The sequence below is a fragment of the Charadrius vociferus genome, unplaced genomic scaffold (genome assembly GCF_000708025.1).
Source record: "Charadrius vociferus isolate BGI_N301 unplaced genomic scaffold, ASM70802v2 scaffold629, whole genome shotgun sequence".
NCBI lineage: Eukaryota > Metazoa > Chordata > Aves > Charadriiformes > Charadriidae > Charadrius > Charadrius vociferus.
The window spans coordinates 190629-214348 of NW_009650184.1; the positions used below are offsets into that span (position 1 = coordinate 190629).

General features: G+C 44.9%; 1 protein-coding gene across 1 annotated transcript in view; it reads left to right on the top strand.

Annotated features, from left to right (window-relative positions):
- Positions 1 to 23720, top strand: part of NFATC1 (nuclear factor of activated T-cells, cytoplasmic, calcineurin-dependent 1) — a gene marked incomplete at its 3' end in the record, with an annotated part of 78228 nt that overhangs the window by 24738 nt on the left and 29770 nt on the right. Inside the window, exons 4-6 of the mRNA XM_009892793.1 lie at positions 15123 to 15325; positions 18459 to 18631; positions 21060 to 21200. Coding sequence (XP_009891095.1) covers positions 15123 to 15325; positions 18459 to 18631; positions 21060 to 21200 — 517 coding nt within the window. The remainder of the gene's footprint in view (positions 1 to 15122; positions 15326 to 18458; positions 18632 to 21059; positions 21201 to 23720) is intronic.

The window sequence follows — 23720 nt, forward strand, 5'->3', positions numbered from 1 at the left end:
GATGCGGCTGGCCACTGCCAAAGCGAGCACCGCCGAGCGGAGCGGCACACACGCGGGGGGCCGAGCTCCCTGCAGATCCTGGCCTGGCATGTTGTTGTTATGATTGCTATGGAAATAATTTCAATATGTTTTGTAGTTCTGAGATGCTGTGTCTTGCATTGTTTGGCTGGAAAGCTGCTTGACTGGTTTTAGAGGGTGGCTGTACATGCACAAACACTAGCTGATTTTTTTTTTTCGTGGTGGAAAGTAGGAGATTCACAGCATGGTTTTAATTAGAATCGCTCATTTAGTCTTTCACTGCAGTGTGTTCTTTAGTTGAAAGATAATTTAATTTTCTTTGTTTTGGAAGATTTTCGTGCCTGTCTGTGTGAAATGTCTTTATTTACTGTGCCTCATTGTGCTTGCTGCATAGCTTTGATTGTGAGGAGAGTGAAAAACAAAAACTTCCCTGGGCCGTGTTATTTTCCACCTGCTGTGGCTTTTAATACAGTCTCACTCCTATATATGAACCAAGTGCCTGCATTTCTAGGAGAAAAACACCAGAGAAAATTGGCAAAGCATGCAGGGTTAGATTTAGCTGTAAAACTCTCATTGACTTGAAGAGCAATAGCACAGCTAAAAGTTGTGAAGTGCAGAAGAGGTGTAACTGGTACAGGTCGGTTTGGTTTTCTGCCTTGTCCTTTATTCACAGAAGGTAAGTTGTTGGAAAAAAGGCAAAAACCAGAAAAATCTTGGCACTTTTTGCAGAACTCTGTTAAGATCTTCTAACACCTCCTGTGCTAAGCAGAGTGTTTGGTGTAGTTGAAACACAATACAGCATGGAGCAGTCATGTTTGTATGTATAACAATATTTAGATAGTGCCTATGATCTCAAAATTAAAAAACCTACACAGAGTATATACATCTCTCCCCATGTATGCAGGAATTTATAAAATGGCTTGGAATGTGCAGCTTTTTTAAAAAAAAATTATAGGTGGCATTTATTCATCAATAATCCTTAATAATCCTGCAGTAATCCTCCAAATGGCTTTCAAATTAATTTTCAACTGCTTCTCTTGCAATGATATTCTTTTCATTATGTAGGCCTTATGTGTCTTAGCTCTTACTCTGCAATAATATAATATTCCTCAACATAAACTCAAATATTGTTACCGAATATAGATTATGGAATATTACGGACTACAAAATGGCATACAGTAATAGAATTTTACACAGACTCCACCCATAGCTGCAAACATGAACTGCCAGGGACAAACAAATTTAGACCACAACTTGCAGGCACATGTGCTAGCATCTAGGTACACAAGTAATCTCAAGCACATGGCCTGAACACATCAAAGCCTCATTTTCTAATCCCTCCCGGTTGTGAGGAAAACCTTAAAATATGTGAACTAACATAGCCCCACTGCTGGCTGCGAGAGCACTACTTGAAATGGAGGCAGGTTGGAGAGGTTTTGCAAAGAGCAAGGCAGTGCAGTGGCGATGCTGGCACTGGGCTGCGGCTCTCCAGTTTAGCTGGAGGAAATGAAGCCCCTAAAACTCTCAGCCTGAAGAGATTTTACTTGGGTAGTTGCTCTAATCACAGGGCAGCGTTAGGCTAGGAGCCTAGCTGTAATAGCAGATGTTCTTAGGAAAATCATCTAATAAGTAAAAGCATTCTTCTGTTCCTCCAGTCTTGAGTAAAAGAACATAAATAAAATAAAGAAAAATGTGATCAAATTTGGCCTCTAGCTTCTTGACTGTCCAGTTATTAGTGAATGCTCTTTTCCCTTTTTGTATTAGAAAGGGATGTAATATAAGTAAGTTTGAATTTAATATAAAAATGAACGTTAGCATTTTTGTTTAGCATTTTATAATAGAAACATGAATGTTAGTATGCCTTTTTATTATGATTTTAACATGCGTTCCAGTTTTGAAACAACAGCAACAGCAAGGCCTCTCAAAATCATAGAATCATAGAATGGTTAGAGTTGGAAGGGACCTTAAAGACCATCTAGTTCCAACCCCCCTGCCATGGGCAGGGACATCTCCCACTAGACCAGGTTGCTCAGAGCCCCATCCAACCTGGTCTTGAACACCCGCAGGGACAGGGCCTCCACAACTTCCCTGGGGAGCCTGTTCCAGTGTCTCATCACCCTCACAGTGACGAATTTCTTCATAATATCTAATCTAAATCTACCCTCTTTCAGTTTAAAACCTTTACCGCTCGTCCTATCATTATGGTCTCTGATAAAGAGTCCCTCCCCATCTCCTGTAGGCCCCCTTTAGGTACCGGAAGGCCACTGTAAGGTCTCTCCAGAGCCTTCTCTTCTCCAGGCTGAACAATCCCAGCTCTCTCAGCCTTGTCTTCATAGGAGAGGTGCTCCAGCCCTCTGAGCATCTTTATGGCCCTCCAGTGTACCTGACACCACTCCAGAATTTCCCATGTGCTCCAGAGCTGAGGTGGGGAGCGCTGCTGGGAGGGGGTTGCTGCAGTCTTTGCAGGTGAATGAGTTGCTCCTTGCTGTACATCTCCTCTGAGGGAGGGAAGGGCTTAGTCCCATCCTGGGCACCAGCAGGGAGGCTGCAGGTAGAGCCAGTTACGTGTCCATCTCCCCGCTGTGACCACCCGCTGCCCACCCTGTGTTGTGGCTGACTGCAGGTCCAGGCTACATGGGAGCCCCAAAATTAGGGTGGAGAAGGAAGCGCTGAAGTGAAGCTGTGGTGGAGCTGACTTTGGCCTTTCCCTCTGGGAGAGAACAGGGCTGCAAAGTGCCACTGTTGAAGTTGAAGGTCTCGTAGCCCTGCTGTGAAAAGCTGTGGGTGGCTGCCCGAAACACATGATGGTGAAGTGCAAAGCGTTGTGTGTCTGTAGCAGGCTCTGCCACTGCAGGGGGCTTCTCACAGAAAGCTCTACTTGGGCTGGGTGAGGTGTGCCTTTCTGCCCTGGGTTTGTGGGACACTCGTGCTTTGAACTGTGGCCTGGGTTGGTTACAGGGGCAGGTCTACGTTTTGGGTTTATTTGGCTAACTGTAGATGTCTGCGACTGATCTAATTGCCTTAGTTTCTCTCTGTAATCAGGGGTAGGCTTGTCAATAGAGAGGTGAGTGACCTATTAATTTTATTCTCATGTGAACATCTGAAGCAGCTCAGGTAAGTCACACCTTCAGAGTACATGTCTCATTTTGCCGGCTTTGAAGGCAGCCAGGGTGACTAGACCCTGTTATTGTCCAGCCTGTATGTGTTGAAGTTTGGTGGCGTGAATCACCTGGCTTTTCCCTGTTTCTTTTTGACTTGAAGTGTTGCGTATAATTATGTGTAACTGGGCCCAGCAGGCTTTAAGATCTTACCAGTTCGCCAGGACTGAGGTTTACTTCTTACATTAGATACCCAAGTAAGGCTGGAGTATGATGGAGAGGAGTGGTGCCTTTTAAGACTTTGGCATTCCTACCTCTGGCTTTGGACTTGACCTATGCCAGAGCCTCATGTTTGAAGTCAACAGGTTGATATAGATGCTGTCTTGGTTTGGTGTAAAAATGCAGGTCCTGGCCACCAGTACTCATTGTACCTCCCTTCAAAGGAGAAAGTGTTACCCTCAGCATCCTCAAATCCCAGTTGTGCACTGACATCCTGCTACATCGCCTGCAGCAAGGTGTCATCCACTTGCAGCAGCAGATACCTTAATCTGTAAAGCTTTCATTGTCAAGTTCTGCCATTAATATTTGCAACACTTTATTTGATTGTCTTACTAGCTTTAAATGGGGTTGTGGTATTAGCTCGTCAGTATTTGGATGAAACTCTAGTGCAACAGCTGTTGCTAAATAATGTTACTCAACATGACAATATTTAGCATGATCGATTGAAAATAGTACTTGCATGTTGAGAAAGTTTATCTAAGAGTCTTTCATGCCTATTTTATATTCTTGCTGTTGGAGATCACAGGCCTTTCAGTTCTTTTTAGCCCTTGTGGCCCGTTGGGCAGAGCTGCTCATGTTATGCTTGTTGGTCAGCATGACATAACCAGAGTCTGGTGTGTTGCATCAATTTTTTTCTTTTTTGGTAAAACAAGTCACATCAACCGATGGCATCACTGTTGCTCTCAGACAACTCAACCGTGTGGAATACAATCTCTCTGGATTTTTCCCAGTTTAATCAGACTGTCTTGGAGGTCAAAACCTTGAAGCTGAGCTATAAGATATACCTGACCTATTTTTATGGCTACATTAAGATGCTTTCCATGGAAGGCATGTTCTCAGATAAAACTGCAGTGTAATTGGAGCTGTAGGACCAGGTGGATCAAAGGTGGCTTGTGGAAGGAGAGTGGGACCAGAAGTGTGTAGTGACCTGGCAAAACATGCTGCCCTTTTCTGCTTTGAGACAGTAGTCACAAATAGCATGTTTATGAATCTTGTGCATGTGATCACAACACTTTTTGGGGGTTGGAACAATGGGAGCAAAACCTGTCTTGAGAATAGACACGTGCAGACAGTATTTTTTTGACTCTGAAGAGCAAAGGGGTTGCATTAATCTGTTTTATTCCCCAAGGAATGTGGGTGTAAATAGCACGAGGATTGGAACCAGAGGGCTGGCAAGTACCACGTGTTCGGTAGTGAAGAAAGGGTTACCCAGCCACATGGCATGGTTACTGGCTTTTATTTTATCAGAAGGCTGAAGCACAAATTGGTTAAACATAGAGCAGGCTGGAAATATGTAAAAACTTGTTATGAAATTTCTCTGCTCTAATCAAGTCATGTATCTGTGATGAAGCAAAAACTATCTGGCAGAGCTGGAGATGGGAACACAATCACCCCATGCCCAGCTTGCTACTCCTTCAGCTGCAAAGCCATCCTCACTCTGCGCTTTTATTAAATGTCTTGAAATGCTTTCCTTCTTTTAATTCATTTATACACAAAAAAAAAAAACCCACAAACCCCAAACCGGACAGAGGTACTGTGAAATTTGGAAGCTATCGGTATTCGTGTGACTTGCAGAAGAAGTGAGGAGGTTGATTTCAGACCTTCAGACAGCCTCCCTTCTCACTCCCTCCCTTCCCCAAACACAGAAGGCGGTCAGGGCTTGACTCATGGACTGTCTGATTATAATAAGTCCCACCTGGGACATACAGCTATATAGCGTGCTAGTGCACTACGTGCTTTGTCTGTCTCTATCATTGAGTTTTCAGTTCCTGCTCTGTGCTGTGGCCTTTGACTCTGATGGCTAATTAAATAGCAAGATGTCTTACGTAAGAGCTTTTTTTTTTTTTATCTTTCAAAGGAGGTCTTGGCAAATCAGAGAAATTAAGAATTGGAAGCGTATTTATAGTAATTTTCATAGCAACAGAACAGTAAGTCCAATATTCATATTATGAATATGGCTCAGTATTTATAGCTCTCCAAATATTTACAGAGATAAAGCCTTTAAACATAGCCCCAGCTTTCTGTCTTCAGTAGCAGTTTAAATAAATGTCATTGGGATAGGAGTTAAAGTTTAGGGGGAAAGCACCCATTTCTGGTCTAACACTGTCTCACTGGTGTCTAGGAACCCCAGAGCTATTTTGCCTTGAACTGTGTTGCCCCTGTCCCGTGTGAGCCACTGTTCGTCTTGATGTGCAGGAAAAGCAGCTCAAAAGCATTGACCCTTAAGCAGATAACCCCTGGGGGTAGCTGGACACCCCATTGCCCTCGAATTTGCAGGGGTGGGCATTAAAAGATAGGCAGTTACTGCAGCGCTAGCAAGCCACTGAGTGATAACGCGGCATTCGGGCTGTGTGGGGTGTCTCGGATTTGGAGAAGTCGCCAATGGATATGGGCGGTGGCGCTGTGCCATGTCTGGGGTGGGCATCGGTGAGGGCATCACGCCCGTCCTGCCTGCGCTGACGGCACCTGACACACGCCCCAGGATCCCGGGCCAACCTGTGCTCACCCACAAATGGGAGCTTGCTGGATGCGAGCGGTGCGTCAGCAGCATGACGAAAGGCAGGTTTACAAGTACAAGCTTGCCTGGGGTATCAGCTTAAGAATATGTAATAAATTCCTGTTGGAGTGCCTCTGTGATTTTTATTTATTTATTTTTTAACTCATACATGACCATGGGTATGACTGTCCAAGCTGAAAGCTGTTATGGATGCTGGGGTCAAACGTTTGAGTGGAAGCTGAGTAAACTCAGGGATTGGGTAGTTTCTGGGAGGGCACTGCTGCACTGGACTTCCTCCCAGAACCGGACATTTAATCCATGGTTTCCAGAGCCCCTCTTTCTGTTGTCAGTGCACATTTACCCAAATGCAATTTGAAAGGCTCCCGCGCTTCAACTTCGTATTGCTATGGATCCTGTCCAAATGCAAACGATGCAGGCTACTAGGGTGGAGAGCCCCAAGAGGTCACGCGTGGTGGCTGTGCCACAGGGCAAACTATGCAGAGGAAAGGTTGTCCTCCTGCGCAAGGGCCAGCGGCAGCCCCCCTCAGGGAAGCACGGGGCTGTTCATGAAGAGGAAAACTCCTTCATTGAAGTGGACTGCCTGGCATGGGTGTCATCTCTGTCGCTCCACTGGGGATCAACTCTCTCCAGCCCTGTCCTGCAAGGAGGTTTTGGAACCTCCCATGGCTGCACAGTTAGGTGATGCCCTCGTAGAGATGGGCCATGGTGCAGAGAGGACTGGCTGCCTCTGGTCACATGAAAGTGGAGAAACTAGTATTATGGGAAGGACACCTCTTCATTTTCATGGTAGAAAATGTCACAAAAGCAGTAATGATTTCCTGGTGTCCCAGTGAATAAGGTGGTCGAGACCTACAAATTCATTCTGTTAGTAACTTCTTTCCTGGTGGGCATCCCTCTTGTAAGTCTAACAATTTTAGGGGGAGTGTGAGTTGGGTTGGTTTCTAGGTACGTCTATCTTTGAGGAGGAAAATCCTTCCTAGAAATAGGGAGCAGTGTCTTGCGGCTGTTTAGACAAGGAGATTTCATGGCTGTGCTGAAAGCCAGCAGCCACGAAGGCTGTTTTTCCCTGGATAGAGACCGAAATGACTTGTGAGCCAGTGACTGAGTGTACAGCATCTCTATTACATTAAGATTAATAATTCCTCACAGCGTATTTGCAGCTGGAAGTTTTATATAGGTCTTTATTCATCATGATGTGAACAGCTGCTCTTTTGCTGCACTGTTGAATTGAAGTCCAAGTGGCAGCACTAGAAAGTGCCACATAAAACACACTCCTGCTGTTTTCCATTCACTCCTTCTCCCGTCCAGCTCTCGCCCTCTGCCCAGGCTTAGTCCTTTGCAGGAGCAAGCTGTCTTATTTTTATTTGTGGACCAGCTCTGACTACATTTGGATCTTAAAACAGAGTTTGAGTGAATCCAAGGAAAATTAGTTTTAGAAAGGAAAAATAAATTTTGAAAGCAGCACAAAAAACCTGTAGGAATTCCTGTTAAATTTTTATTTGAAGTAAGTGAAGGACTTAGGGGCAGTAGCATTTATGTTAAATTGCACAAGGCATAAATTACACAATTTTTTGGTTAACCGTGTCAGACAAAATTCAGCACTATCGATCACAGCCAGAGGGTCACCTCAGATCCTAAGGAGGTATTTTATTTTCTGGGTTTTGTTGTGGGGTTTTTTTTTGGTTTGGTTTGGTTTCGTTTGTTTTTTTTAATTCTGAAGTCTGTCTGCTCTACTGTCTTGCATAAGACGCTCCTCTTTTTTTGGCCTGTGCTCACGTCGGAGAACAGAGTGTACAGGAGCATCTGAGTGGCCCAAGTTTAGCACCTCCATTTTGAATCCACACTGACAAGTGGTATGGAACTGAGCTTTGCACCTCATCCAAAACCTGTCACCCCCTGTTGCTGCCTAGTTGCTGGCAAGGAGAAGAGGTACCTGGCCAGGATGGCGTGCCTCTCTCAGTCCTAGGTACGCTGTGGGCTGCAACAGCCTGTGTCCTTCTGAGCCAGAGACCTAAAAAGCACAAAGAGCAGGTGGGTGGTACGGCAGCGGCTGAAACAGGTACACCTGCAGAGCGTGATGCTGAAGGTGGAGACAAACAGCTGGAAAGAGACAGGGATGCTGTGAGAGCCCGTGGCGAGGCGGGTGACGCCGTGGTGTGTTCATGCCCCACAGATGCTGCTGCGGATGTCTGGCCAAATCGGCACGGCCAGGGCTCCTCCTCGCCATGTGGGGTCTGGCACCTCTCAGCTGGGGGCTGCTGGCCCTTGCCTGGAGCCCGCTCGGTAGTGCAGAGTACAGCTGCCTGCTGGTGCCCTGCCGCTGCCCTGGGGTACACGGTGCACCCCCTGATCTGTGAGGGGCTGCCTGGCTTCCCTCTTGAGCAGAGAGGTCAGGCGTTGTTTGGGTCCTGCTGAGTCGATGAACCATCTCCCATGGCGCTTGGTGTTAAGCGCTTTGGTTTGGGAGAGGAGGCTGAGTGGAGAGCCTCTACAGTCCCCTGCCTCAGGGCACTTGACGTGTCTTTTTTCCTCAAGCCTCCCCTAGCAAAGGAATTCGGAGCAAAATTTGGGCTGAATAAGTGGAGGGGATTTTGCGATGAGGAGAGGAGGCTTTTCATGTCTTTTTTTTCCGGAGCCGTACGTTGCTGGCTCCCTGATCCTTCAGCAGTATGTGGCAGGGCAGGGCAGTTCAGTGGCTGCCCAGGCGAAGGTCAGGGCAGGATCTTTGCAGCGCACACGAGAATAGATGCCCAGGTCTCCTGACCTCGCCCTCGGTGCCTTTGCTTCACATGACAGTCATTGCCCGCAAGACCAACTTTTCCCTCTTCTCATTTAAACCCATGGTGCAACCGCTTACGTCTCCTGGTGCTTCTGCATCGTAGCTAAAAGTAAATTATTTTTCTTAAAAATCAGATCGGTGACCCTATTTCTATGCGTGCTTGGTGCTCACAGCTAAAGTCAATACTGAAAACTTCTGAGCACTTTCTTTGTAGTTTAAACAGTTTGATCTTCAATTTAGTTTTAAAAAAATCAGGACAATGAGCACTCACTGATGTTATTTTTTTGAAGTTGTATATTAGGTACATTTGTAAAACATGACAATTTGTTTCATTTTATCATTCATCATTTTATCATTTTATATTACTCATTTTGTCATTTAACTGTAACGACAAAAAAAGACCTACTGTATCAGAAAGTTAGCAATAAAGCGATTTGGTGTTTAGCTCCTGAAGCTCTGGCTTAAAAAGACAAGCAGCACTTTAAAATGTTCACTATTTTAAGATTTTATCCTGTTTCACCTTTTTGAAAGCATTGGAATTACATTCCAAAACATTGATGGGAAAAAAAGGGAAAGAAGCCCCCTTTCCCCAGACTGGGTGTTTAGTCTCACTAATGATTCTCTCCAGACTTAGTCAGGGTATTCCTTGAACAGTTCAGGAAACGCAAGTGGGACAGACAGACATGTAAAGCATTGCTGAGCGTAAGCACTGTCGTACCTACTGCAAGCAGCGTGGCTATCAGTTACATGGTAGGATAAGGACATGTAGATACTCTTCTTAGTATTTTTAGAGGCATAAATGGGTGTATTTACTTGTTTTCTTTGTTACATACCAAACATACAAAGAACAGGCACACAGATTTGTAGACGCATTGCTGATACAGATGTTACCTATGGATTTTTTTGGCACATCATTATCATTAAGGATGTAGACCCTAGCAGCCTGGAGAGTCTCAAGCATGAGCTGCTGACTAGTTTAGAGGGTCCCTGGTCGTGCCCTGCTTTGTTATTAGTGGGAGCTCTGACCTGAATGCATTGGGATGGGCTGAACCCTAAATCAGCCATTACGGTCATTTAACGTATTTACAGAGTCAGTCTGGAGGAATGCAGCGCTGTAGGGTTTTTGCAGTCTTTTCCCAGAACTCCCAATAAGTACGCTTAAAAGCTATTATGTAGTGTAGCTCCCCTTTTTCCTGATGGTGTGAGTGGGTGCAGAGGGTGTACCTGGCTGGTGTGTCCCGTCAGAATGGAACTGTTCTTTCGGTGGCCTCCAGGAGCCTCTCCAGGCACAGAGGACTCCTTGTTATGGCAGGTAGCTTTCTGAGCATTTCAACAGATGCTTCAGCGTGCCAAAAGCATAAAGCGCTTGGAAGGCAGCACGCAGAATATTTCAGCCGCGTTTCTTAAAATAAATGTCGTGGCTTAAATAATAGAAGTTTTCCTCACAGACTCTAGAATAACCACCAATGCTGAAATAGCGCTTGAGTTATTGGACGCGACGTTTGCAAAAATTCCTCAAAATTCGATAACTGCAGCGAGGTTTGGGGAGGTTTTGCTTCTTTTCCGTTAGTGTTATAAGCACCTCAGCTCCGTCTGCTCGTCATTTTTGAAGTCTGTTTAATTCTGATTGCCAGACTTCATAGATATGCACCAGGCGCACGGTTGGAATCCAGGCAGGCTGGCTATGCTCATGGCTGCAGTAATCCTCAGGTTATCATCGCTGTAGGGCTGAATCAGTACCTTGCAGTTGGATGTCGTCTGTGAGGGGTGAAGCAGCGCTGTTTCCCTCGCTCTTTGCTGGCTGCCGGCGGAAGACGCCTGGCGTTCAGCGCCGTGGCGCCTGGACGCGGAAAAACATTCAGCCCCGGCGCAGGGTGCACGGTGCGTCTGCCCAGGGAAAGGCTGGGGTTTGCTTTGGCACCCTGCGCCAAGATGAGGAGCGATCTACTGGTGAGAATCAAGACGTGTTGGTGGGAGAGGGTGTTGTGAAAGCGATGACGAAGAGGTGTAGGAATCCCAGGGAAAGCTTGGTGCGGTGGAGCCGTCGCCCAGCCGGTGCAGCCTTTCCCTTGCTCTTGCGTAAGATGATGTAAGGTGACAAAGAGCTTAACTGTGATCGGTCCTGTTCTGGTGTTAATTACCAGTGACTGCATCACTTTTGATAGAATTACAGGAGTGTAAAACAGGCCCGCAATTAAGTCTGATTTTGATCTTTGCAGCTTCAGACAATATAAATGCAAATATCGTTTGAGACCAGTTCAAATATTTTTAACAGCATTGCTCAAAAAGCAAAAGAGCAGAGTAGTCAGTGGTCAGTCAGAACAAGAGAATATGACCTACTTTCATTTCAGAACCAAAAACACTGACCACAGAGGTCTTGCCTGCGTATTGAAGTTTTGCCTGCATTTTTCTTTTGTACTAAACCAGGCGTCTGCTGGATCCTCACCTTTCTTTGGGAAGGAAAACTCATTCCAAAACATTGTGCACCTGATCCTTATTTGCAGCTAAGTCCTTTTACACTTTCTCAGCAGGGTAAAGTACAGCTCTTTCCACTTGGATCTACGTATTGCCAAGCAAAGCATGCTTGGTAGGAAAGGCACATCCTTTATTATGAATGCCGTAGCCGAGAGCAGCCTTTGTCACCCGTACTCCGCCGCTGAGTTATTAAGAGCTTCGGACTGTGTTACACAGAGAAAAAGATAAAAATAGGGTGTCTGACGCATGCATCCCATGTCGCACGCCAGGAAACAGAATCGTTATACCACCGAGTACAGTATTCCAGAGCATGCATGGAAAATATGCATGGATGTGAACGCGTGAGATCTTTCCTAACCAAGAAAAATACTCAGTCCCCCTTTTCCCCCTTCCCATTTTACATCTGTCTTGTTCGATATTCCCTTTACCTGCTGACAAATCTAACAGCCCGGAGTACCACAGCTCTGCCTTTACTGCTGCCGTCGTCCTCATCATCCCGCTGAACGATGCGACAGTAATAGCGCTCTCCTGTATTTTGAGGGAGCTGCAGAATATTCTTGTTGCGCCCAGCCAAGAGTAAGCAAAATCTTGCCCATTCTCCAGACATCACAGCATGCCAGAAACTCCCAAAGCTCAACGCTGTCACAGAAATTGTGCGCTGAGTGCATAATCTAAAATTAGTCATCCACAGTATGTGCCCCTTTAAATGTTAATCCTTGCATCGTTTTTTTTTATTGCTTCTGTTGGCATGCATGATTATGTGACATAATATAAAAGTAAATAATATGAGGCAGTGGGTAAAACTCAAAAGGAAATACGTATCAGAGATCAGATGCCTCCTACTGCAGTATATGAAGTAAAACTTAGAGTGAATTGAGAGCGAGGATTTTGCATGTTTTGAGGGCACCAAAATCAAATGTGTAGTGATTATATTAGTCTTTCAGCTCTTGAAAATTTGTGTTTGTTCAGTGCTGTAGCAACTACTTGTCTTCAGGTGCAGAAGTACCTGTCAGGGAGTAAGTAATTGCGGGCAATGAATTCAAAGCAAAGCCCAGCAGGGCCGTACAACAGGGTCTTTAAAAAAAAAACCCCAAACATAAATTCAGTTTAAAGATCACAAGCCTTAAAAAACAATGCAAGTCATACATCTGAGATTATTTATATATTACTTATTTTCCAGCATGTGAACCCTTCTCAGGGGAGGGCAGGTATGCGAAGCTGAGGACTTTGGGTGTTCAATTGCCTCCTGGTAGGAAACCTGTGGGAAAAGCACAAGCTGAGATTCAGGAGCAGGTTACGAGATAGGGCAGCAGCCGAATTCAGGTTTAAAGATAAAACCTGAAATAGCAGAACCCAGTGAAAGACCAACATTTTTTGACCCCTTTGCCTGAATTCAGTAAAACATATGGGTACCTTGATACCAATTTTGCTTTTGCTGAATTGAGGTTTGAGTTACTCGCTAGTCTATTTTTACCCTTTAAGCGGCCTTGTAATTCAATATGTGTTTGTTTTAATTTTACACTCTCCATAAAAAGCACCATCCATGACGAGTTGGAGAAGTGACCGCTGGTAACGCATAGAAATTTAATCGGCTGGTGTGTCACACTGTCTTACTTTCCCTCCCTGCAAACCTGTGTGCTGCTCGTGATCAAAAATATCCCACGATACCTTCCATCTCCTCCGTCACCTTGGCGTTGCTGCTGAGGCTCTGGAGATGCCGAGGTGGGGTGAGATCAGCTCAGGCCGAATCCAGGTCACTCCGCCAGCCCCGCTCGCTCGCGCCGGTGGCGGCAGTGAACAACCAGAGCTGCGAGGCAGGGGGACACGGCAGCGATGAGTAGGATGGTGGCTTCCCCATGGCCACTGGCTGTGCCAGGAGCACACCTGTGATTGCCCGCCAGCAGCTTGGGCTGCATCTTCAGCTATGGGGGTTAAAGCCAGAAAGCCCTCTTTTTGCAGCCTAACGCTAATGTTGGTGTCATTAGGAGGAGGGTGTTCCGTATGGGGCTGAAATGAGACGTGTAGCCCACAGCACCCTGCTGAAGGCAACGTGCAGGCTTGGCTCTGCTTTTCTCTTTCTGTCATTTTGCCGATACCGCAGATTTTCAAACTGCCACTAGTGTGTTTTCAGTTTGACAATGCTGATACAGAAACTCCCTATATCATATCACAACCCCCGGGCTCCAAGCTGCCTTCGTGTGGTGTCTCAGCAATGCAGAGCTGATAAAATGTTGGAGTGCTGGAAATGAGCCTCTTCCTCCTGTCCCTGGGTCCTCCCAGCATTCATGTGCTTTAGGTAAGGATGTAAAAATTGCTACACCAAATCAGACAAATTAAAGCACTTCTGTTTTCCTCTTGGCACTTCTGACCAAAGCATGGGGTGAAAAATCTGCAGTATGCCCAGTTAGTGATAGAAGTTGTGTCTAGGCACAATGTCCTTCCTTTCTCATGCATTGGTCACCGTGGTACTTTATCTAGCTTTGGACTTGCATGCGCCGTAAATTAAAGATGTTGCTCCTCACCAAATTATGATCAATGGTCTAATTTTGATGAGATTTAGTGATGGTGCGGTGATGGTGGATAACTCTTGCGCAAACCCACCCGAACCATTCACAGAGGAAACTAAACCCACAAGAAAGCGAGCAGGTTCGATCTGCAGTGGCACATCTTGTGGGACAGCCTACCTTGCACACGCTCCTCTCTCCTGTAGTTGCTGCATCCTCCGTTCCCTTGGGATGGGGCTTCGTAGCTAACTACTGCAAGATAACTATTTTTGTGAGACTCATTTCCCAGTGTCAGAATCACATAGAATCACAGAATGGTAGGAGTTGGAAGGGACCTTCAGAGATCATCTAGTCCAACTCCCCTGCCATAGCAGGTTCACCTACAGCAGGTCTGACAGGAACACATCCAGGAGGGTTTTGAATGTCTCCAGAGAAGGAGACTCCACACCCTCTCTGGGCAGCCTGTTCCAGTGCTCTGCCACCCTCAAAGTAAAGAAGCTTTTCCTCATGTTGAGGTGGAATTTCCTGTGTTCCAGTTTGTGCCCATTGCCCCTTGTCCTGTTGTTGCACGCCACTGAAAAGAGTCTGGCCCCATGCTCTTGACACCCACTCTTTATATATTTATAAGCACTGTTGAGATCCCCTCTCAGTCTTCTCTTCTCCAGGCTAGAAAGTGTTAAGCAGAGGTTGCTGTCTGGAGACAGCTCCACCCGTGGTCTTCTTCACACAGGCGTGAACCCGGAGTAGCTTCTTCAGGAGATGGTGGGGGTGAGGTCAGACTCTGCTCCTGCTCCGTCCCCAGCCTGTGGCAGAAATAACTCGTGTTGTCATCAGAGCAGTCACTGTAATATGGATGAGGTTCAAGTCAGGCCCAGTAGCTTCAATGAGATTTTTGTGCGATTATAACAAGAATTTGACACACATGGTGAGCTACTAGTCATGTATATGTGATCTGTCTCCACGCTGTCCCAGGAGGTATTTACCAGCATAAAAATCAGTTAATGAGGGGACATGTCCCGAGCAGCAGCCTTGCTGCTGCACGAGGGATGACCCAGGAAGATTGGGGATGGATGAGCTGTGTCCTTTCCACTTGCAAACTCTGTCAGTTTTGCCAGCCTCAATACGGGGAGGGAACATTGACTTCATTGTGTTTTTTTGCTGAACGCCACAGCAGAATTTGTACAAAGTTTTCTATGGAAGTAGCAGGAGTGTTCAAAAGCTTACCCTATCTAAAGGGCCTCAGGTCCTTCAGGATAATGAGACATTTTCTGAGTACACCTTTTTATTGTACCAATATTACGTTACAGGAAAAATGGAAGGGGGGAACTTAACACATAGCACCTGTCACAAGTTCTCTCCTTGAATTAGGCGCTCCTGCTTATAAAAATTTAATTGATTCCTAGCAGTTTATGTGCATGGTGCTCAGTGGGTGTTTTCTGTTCTCTTGCCAGCTACACGGTTACTTAGAAAGCGAGCCACTCACGCTACAGCTGTTCATTGGGACTGCAGACGACCGCCTGCTGCGACCCCATGCTTTCTACCAGGTTCATCGAATCACCGGGAAGACCGTTTCCACCACCAGCCACGAAACAATACTTTCCAACACCAAGGTCTTGGAAATTCCGCTTCTTCCAGAGAACAACATGAGAGCACTGTAAGACCCAGGCACCGTATCTCACTCCTAGCAGTTTCCCCTTGGTCACACCACTTGGGTTACTTCTGTGTTGTTTGGTGGTTTTTTTTTTTTGTACACGATTTTCCTTTTCCTTTTTAAGTTCTCTCTGTAACAGTAGGTTTTCACAACTTTGCTGGGACAAATTGCCCCTAATCAGCTTAACAACAAAATGAAGTTCACAAATATTTATGACAACTCATTGCTTTCATTCTAGAGTTTCAGCCAATGTGCTTATTTGCCATTTAAAATGAGTATCTCAGTTACCAAGCTGTAAATATCTCCTACCTCAGCTCCTGCATTTAGTTTCTAAATATGACACCTCTTGCTCCTATATGCACTAGCACAAGGAACAGGGCCTATTAAAATTTATCTTTGGATGTCAAAGGAAACTCTTAGAGAGCACTTCCAAGTACCGTAGTGGTTTTTTTGAGACAAATAAACCCACTCTTATTTCTTATGTAATAAAAATCAGCATTTTTCATGCAATTTGTTTAGAAGCAAAGCCTCTAGAGCTAAGAAGAGGAGTAAAGGTGATACAACTTACAAATTGGAGTTATTAAATTGGGGTAGGTTTAGTCCTACGCAGAAAAGCAGGCATGGATGCCTAAGGATCTCTGAATTAGCAGGAGTCTGAGTGATAATCAAGTGCCCCATAGGTCCATTACAGGTAAATTTCGTTATAGGAATATGTGTAAAGGGTCAAATATCCCTCTGTGTATGTGACATACATGAGACCTTCCGCATTATTTTATCCCATTCTCTCTGCCCCCCTTGTTCAAATGATTATAGCCCTTGAGTTGTATCCCCCCTCGTTTGAAGGATCCTAACCCTTATCTGAGGTGTCTGCCTTGGGAGGAATTTATGTGTGCTTGCGTGCATGTACATGTCTCTGTGTATATAAATGTGAATGTATTCATTGTTTATATATAGATGCGTGCACCTTTGTGTGTATGTATAGGGAGATAGTAACATAAGTAGGTAGATAAGACAGCAAGTCAGAAATCCCGTCCCCACCAAACCAGATACCACGGCAAAATCCCAGGGAGCTTACTAAAATCACAATTTCACTCCTTGTTATTCATACAGTTTTCCACTCCTTAATGAAGAATGGTATCAGACACCTGAAGTCCTTCTGCATGTAGTTGTTATTAGAAGCTGGTTTGCAGTGTCATGTACAGCATGCCCTGGAGTGCCTCATGTAACTAGAAGAGCTAGAATGTGTTTAACTGCATTGCCAGCCAGGCTTAGGACGATCACTCAAGACCTGAGGACCTCTGTCAGTGCATTGTATTAAAAGTCATGACAAGCCTGCAAAATTATTGGCCCCATCTGCTGTCATTGTAAGCTGGCATGATGCCATTGAGGTTACTGAAATTTCACCAATTTGTACCCAGGCAATATTTATTTGGCCCTTAATTTTTATCCAGTTTGAATAACATTTTTGGCCATCTAGGAACATTATTACTGTTTCGATCATCTTTCTTCCTGGAATAAAGGTAGTTGCACAGTTTGGGAGCCAAGCTGAATATTTTCGTGACATGTGTGCCAGATTGTAGTAGAGCACTCTCAAGAACCACAAACAATGCTTTGGCATATATAAGCCTTACATGTCAGTAGTCTGAAATCTCCTGTAGCACTAACAATGAATTGAAATTTGGAGCTAAAGACGTTTCTCACGCATACTTTGTGTATTCAGGCCTTGATTCAGTGAAACACTGAAGCTCGTATGCACATTTAAACTTTTGCATCTTTAGCTACTGCTATTGACTTCAGATTTTAATGTTCATGACTTTACAGGCCTGAACTTAAATGCTTTTCTTCTTTGAACTTTATTGGCTCTGAACTTATTAAATGCTTTTTATTTATTTTACAAGTGTTATAGGATAGGCAATATTGAGAAGCACACTGTTTCTTCCATATCTTTGCGTAGAATTTTGACATGGGTACAAGTATTTAATAGTTCTTATGGCTTCACCTGCTAATATGCATTGTTGAGAAGCTTTAATGCTTTCATTAATTTCTTTGATCGTATCAGCAAGGGCCTTTTTGTTATTCTGAAATCTATACTTTAGAAAAAGCGTAGATCAAAACCGTGCTGCCATAGTTCTTGTATGCAGTTTGCTTCAGAACAGAGCTTCAAAGATCTGGAGGGGGAATTAAACTCTTTGAATGCAAAATAAAATTAAACTATGCATACTCAGTGTAATAAAATGCATGCCAGAGACCAGTACCCAGAAGAAGTTGCCGTGTAGGCTTTATAGTTGCGGCCAAAGCAGAGGTATTTTTGCAGTGGGTTTTTGAGTGTGTGTATTACATATCTTTTGTTCTCGAACTTCCTCTATTGAAATTTGCTTTGACAAAAATCCTGACTTTTAAACTCATCCAGGAGAAAACCAAAGTTAACAAAAAGGAGACAGAGGTCAGAAATAGTAATAGTTCTATCTGACAAAAAGCACATTTTTTCCTAATGTGGAGGGAAGATTCTGAGTTTAGTTTTTTTCATGCAGAGCTTCAGCTCAATGCTCAGCTTGGGAGTATTTCCAATTCATTCAAATACAAACACATTGACAGTAGAACTGACCTCAGGGAGAACTGTGCATTTATTTAAAATGAATAATAAGCATTTTCAGGACTTTGCCCTAGAATAACAAGTAATGTCAGATTTTTCTCCAAATTGGCTGTAACAAGTGAAATCGTAAGTGACCTTGTGTTCTGGGTTAGTAACACTTTGTGCACTACCGTCTCATCCCATTGACTTTTCTAGTCTTGCTATTTCTTTGGGCTTTGGTTAATCTGTAAGTCCCATCCTTGCAGGATGTGTTGGAGAGGAAGGATCTTTTAGATTTTCTTCCTCTGGGAACTGAAGTAGCATCCTAAATCCGTGTGCTCAACAGCAGCTACTACCTGGTACTACAGATAGCCCCAACTTAGCCACTTGTGGACGTAAGTATGAGGCTTAACAAAGTCTGCCATGTTCAGCCTGGGCATTGGATCGTGTCTGACTCAGATTTTTAAGAAGGATGTACAGGAGAGAGAGAAGATGTTGCATGCTCGTGTCTTCCTGAAGTCTGCTTGAAATGAATTGAATTTCTCTGTGTATCCTTTTGGATAGCATCGACTGTGCTGGGATATTAAAGCTCCGAAACTCTGACATTGAACTGCGCAAGGGAGAGACGGACATTGGTCGGAAGAACACACGTGTGCGGCTGGTCTTCAGGGTTCATATCCCGCAGGCCAATGGCAGGACCCTCTCCTTGCAAGTAGCCTCCAACCCCATTGAGTGCTGTAAGTAGCAACAAACATCCTTCTCTTGCTGGGTATTGTGCCACCCCACATGCAACTTTGTCCATCTATGTGCTTAGACATTGGTTTTGCTTTGCTTGTTGAGTTAGTGAACCTTAATCTGCTTTCCAAAAGCATGTGGTTTATACTGAAGACAAACTACCCATGTCTTGGAAAAAAATGTGTAGCTTTGTGCATTGATTTCTATAGGAAAGAATGCACTTAAAACAAAGGTAGAATGCACTTAAACTAATAGTAGACCTGGCAGTGACAAAGCTTACTTTTTTTTTTTTTTTTTTTTGGTGACTCCGTATCCTACAGGTAACTGCTGTGGGAGTTTTGGAAAACAGCTGTCATGTCCTATTCACTCTCTGCCTTCCCATCATAAAGCAAAAACCAGCAAACAAAACCCCAACCCCTTTGATGTGGAGCTATCAGTATACTAGAGCTGACACACTGGCACGAGCTGCCTGCAGCTTCAGAAAACCTCCAGAAACCAGGTTTCCGCACTGGGGTCTCTTTGATTGAACAGACTGCTTTTTGTCAGATACACTGAGGCACCCTCCAAAGACACCTATATCATTCTTGCTCCATAAGCCTCATCAGCCTCCCACACACAAAACAAAACCTATTGCTTCATGTAACTTCAACACTCCAGGAGAAGTGGTGGAAATTGAATTTCATTCTTACTCCCATTGCTGGTTTGGTCAGCTGCATTTAAAAAAAAAAAAATTAAAAGAAAAATGACAGTTTTTTAAGGGTTTTTTGGATTCCACAAAGTGGATCTTTCTGGTGCTGACAGGGTAGGGAGTAACTTAACATGCGGTGGGTATGTGTGGGGTGAGCTCCGGGGGTGGGGAGCAGAGGGGATGGGGAGGAAGGCTTGACCATCCCTAGCCCCATGCATGCTGGAGGGTCGCCACACTTGTCCCTGCGTCATTGCCAGGCTGGAGTCCCACAACGCGTGTCTGGCAGGTCTTGGAGCCTGTCGGCATTTGTTCTCTTGGAAGCATGGTGCTTTTTCAAGGATTGTTAATAGAGAGGCTGCAGGAATGAGCATCCCTGCATTCCTCTTGCAAAAGCAGTGTCATTGGTGACAAACTTTCAGAACCGTGCCTGCGGTAGCACCGCTGCCGCACTGGTAGTCTGAGTCTGCAAGGGAGGCATAAGTTGTAGGAAAGGGTAGTTCTGTTAGCCAACAGTGACAGCTTCTCTCCTTCACAGTCATTCATTTCAATTAAAAAATGAGCATTGGCAGTCGGGAGTTACAGCAAGATAAGCCTATGTTATTTGTGAAGAATAGCAAAGCCTCCTTACCTATAGCAAGCAGACTGGCATAAAGCCCTGTCTTCTCTCCAGGATATGTATGAGATGAACAATTTCCTCTTTGTTTCTTATTCAAGGGCAGGTTCTAGGCAAACAGGCAAAGCGAAAATCATGACGAGCCATGGTTTCATCCTGGTCCTGTTGAAATCAGTGAGAGCTTTTTAATTGCTATATAGCAGGATAAGGTACAATTTAAATACATCCTGAACTGGTCCGTGCAAAGGTGCCAAGCTCAGGAAGCCACTAAATGTGAAGGTGATTGGATTTGTATCAGTGAACTACAGTTTTGATGGTTGTGTTACAAGCAAACCTCCTGAAAGGAGTGGAAAACAGGGTAAAAAATAAGTGCTAGTGTTATTTCCAGTGCAGAATGTGGAATAAGCTGGTGCCAAAAACTTCATGCATCTCTTAGTGCATGTGACATCAGAAGGAACCATGTAATCTGGATAAAATGTCGCGTCATCCCTTGAAGCACAGCCGCATTCACTCCGTGTCCCAGTTGGGAGGGATGAGATACGTGCCACAAGAATACCGGATTCTGTTTGCATGGATCCACGTTTGATTTGGCACTCAGGTGCTAGTGGAAATATGCTCTCTAAACTGTGAACTTGCTCTGGATTGTGAGGCCCATGGCTGCTGCTGCTGCTGCTGCAAGACAGTTTGCAGAATTGACGATACAGCATTTGGTGATTGAAACACATTTTGGACTTGGATGGTTGTCTTGTCATGTGTGCCTTGTAAACACATGGCATATATGTTATTGATAACATAAGAAAAAATATTTTAAATAAACAAATTTTAATAAAAATATACTTTTTGATACAGTACAGATCAAGATGAGTTTTAAAACAGCTTGTTCTTCGTGAGCCTTTTGAATCTGTCCTGCTATGTTTGATAACCCTATTATTTACTATCAAGGTGTTTGAAAACCAACCATGTTTGCTGCAAACCTTCTGACCTTTCTTTGTTTCTATATCAAACTCAGCTTAGTTTATGAGGGTAAGCATTAAGTTACTTACTAATGCAGTATTTATTTATTTTTGTGTGTATGTGTGTTTGTGGTTGGTTTTTGGTTTTTTTTTAAATCTTCTTTATAACTCTCCAGCTCAGAGATCTGCCCAAGAACTGCCTCTGGTGGAGAAGCAAAGTACTGACAGCTTTCCTGTTACTGGAGGGAAAAAAATGATACTGACTGGCCATAACTTTCTGCAAGACTCCAAAGTCATCTTTGTGGAGAAAGCACCAGGTATGTCTTTTCAATCTGGACTTCCGTCTGCCTTTTTTCCCTTGTTTTAAAAACTCTGCCAAATGATGAAAGAATAAGTATGGTAATGACATTTTCTTCTGCGTGTAATATTTTTTCCGTGTCACTGGGCAAAGCTGGGAAAGTGATCCGAGCCGTGCCTAATGCTGAGGTTTCACACTATGGCAGGTGTAGTTACAGGTAGACAATAGCTACATTGAAAGTTGAAGTTGGGCATTTGTTTTTGTAGCAAACCACAGCTGTAATGGGTAGGACCTGTGAAAGGTGTTCGAAACCTCAGGTGGCATGTCCCTGTAAAACTTGCAAGGTGGTGCATCTTGTTAAACCTTTCTGTAATTTGTGGAAGAGGGAGTGGTGTTGCTGGTGATGTGTATGTGCACGTGTCTCCTTCTGTGGCAGTCGAGACCAGTGGCATTTACAATCCGCTGGCTGAGGAGGACTTCCAGCGCACATGCATTCATTTGAAGGAGATTATTTTTGGTGTACCTTGAGGACTGGGGAAGGACTGCCCCCTGCTCCGCCCTTGCAAGGCGCTGCTCCTGTGGTGCATTGGTGCTGGGACTGGTCCTCCCAGGGACGGTCCTCGTACAGGCTGAAGCAGGGCAAGCTGCATGTGGTGGGAGCTGGGGCTGGAGCAGAAGGTGTCTGGAGGAGCGGTGGGCTGTCTGCAGGAGCAGAGCGGTGGGTCACGGGGTGACAATGCGTAATATGCGTGAATGCCCCCACGGGAAAAGGTGGTGGGAGCAGAGCTGTGAGTCAAAGTCAGGCTCTGAAACCAGATCGTTACGGGTAGTTTTGAGTCTTGTTTTGGAAAGGGTTTCCGTGGCGCTGGCACAAGCTACGGATTCTTCAGCTGCCAGCTGAACTCCCCCCTGAACTTTAAACAGTCTTGGGCGCTCCTCAGGCCGGCAGCTCTGGCTGTGACACTGCGCCTGTTTAACCCTCCATGTACACAAGGTTCCTGCGCCATTCCTCTGCCCACAGCCACTGCCAGCGGCGCAGGAAGCCAGGCTGATGGAAGGGATGGTGGAGCGAGCAGGGGTGACTCTGGAGGTGAAGACATCTGAGTCGGTGTGAGTTCAGTGGGCTCAAGGGAAGAGCAGAAGACTTCCCTGAAGTTCCCTGGCGGAGTCCTGGGTTGGTGTGGTTTAAGTCACCAAAAGTGTGCATGGGGTAGAGGTAGGGCCCCAGCTCCTCGGCGACAACCAGTCAGCACCGCTCGGGCTATGGCTGCGAGATGAGCAGAACACCCTTCTTTTTTCTTAAGAAAGTTAAAAAAAAAAGAATAAAGGTGGTATTGCAATTAAAAAAACCCAGAATTCGACTGTTTGTGTAGCATGAGGGGAGGGAAGAACATGGCTGTCTACTTCATATTTAAATTTCCTTCGCTGCACAGAAGTGGGTTAGTGTGACGTGTCAGGAGCAAAGTCCTTGATCTGTCTCATGAAGAGACATGAGATGGTTTCCTTTCTCTGAAGGAAACCACGCTAAAAAGATGCTTTCCTTTATACTTACTTTCTGTCCTCTTCCTTTACCGAGTTGGAAAAATTTTTAAGTGTCGCATCCCAGAGGATTATGATGATGATGCTACTCGCCCACCAGCGGGTACCACAGTGGGGATTTGGACACTGTCTCCTTTAGCATTAAGTACACCAAAAGCAGGATGTTCACTGTATAGCCTTAAATTACAAAAACGGAAAACGGGGTCAGGCTTGTACTTCTTAACTGGACAGATATTACCCTCCAGCAAAAGAAATTTGAGGCTGCACAAAGACACCATATAGATGGAAAATAGTTTATAGAAGCGACATTTTTTAAACAGTGTGAGAGATGAAGGAGAGTACTGCTGCATACTGGCTGTGCTGATGAGGAAGAATGTGATCAAAAGGCCTTGCTTGTCACCCTGAAAAACTGGGGTGAACTCCTTGGGTGCATGGATTTTGCAGGATGGACCAGTGCAGGAGTGTCTCTTCTACATGAAAGCACCTCCAGAGATTCCCCTGCACTCTTCCCCCTGGCATGAGTGGGGCGCAACGCTGCAGGAGTCAGGCAGCGACCTGGTATCATTGAAGAGTAATCAAGATCATTAAGTCAGTATTGAAAGATCTGATCTGAAACTGCCCTGCCTGGTCTTAGTAGTGTCATGGTAGATCTGTTGCAGTTGCAGGGCAGTACTGCCTTGTGGAGGTACACTGCAGGGCCCAAGCCTTTAAAGTCAAGAGTGTTCAGCATCTCCAGGAGCTGCAATCGTGTCACTAGGAATGACACACAAAAAAGCAAAGTTGCTGGCTGATTTGGGCTGAGCAATTTCTAGGGCTTCTGTGATGAGTTGTCTATGTTGCCTACCAGCTCGATGCATTAGAAACAAGCAAGCACGATGCATCATTGTCTTACTGGCACACTGCTCCAGCTTGGTTTTTGAGCAGAGTCACTGTATTTAACGTCAAATGAACAAGCATTACTAGCCTTCACTTTTAAAGATCAGCACGTGGTGTCTCTTTC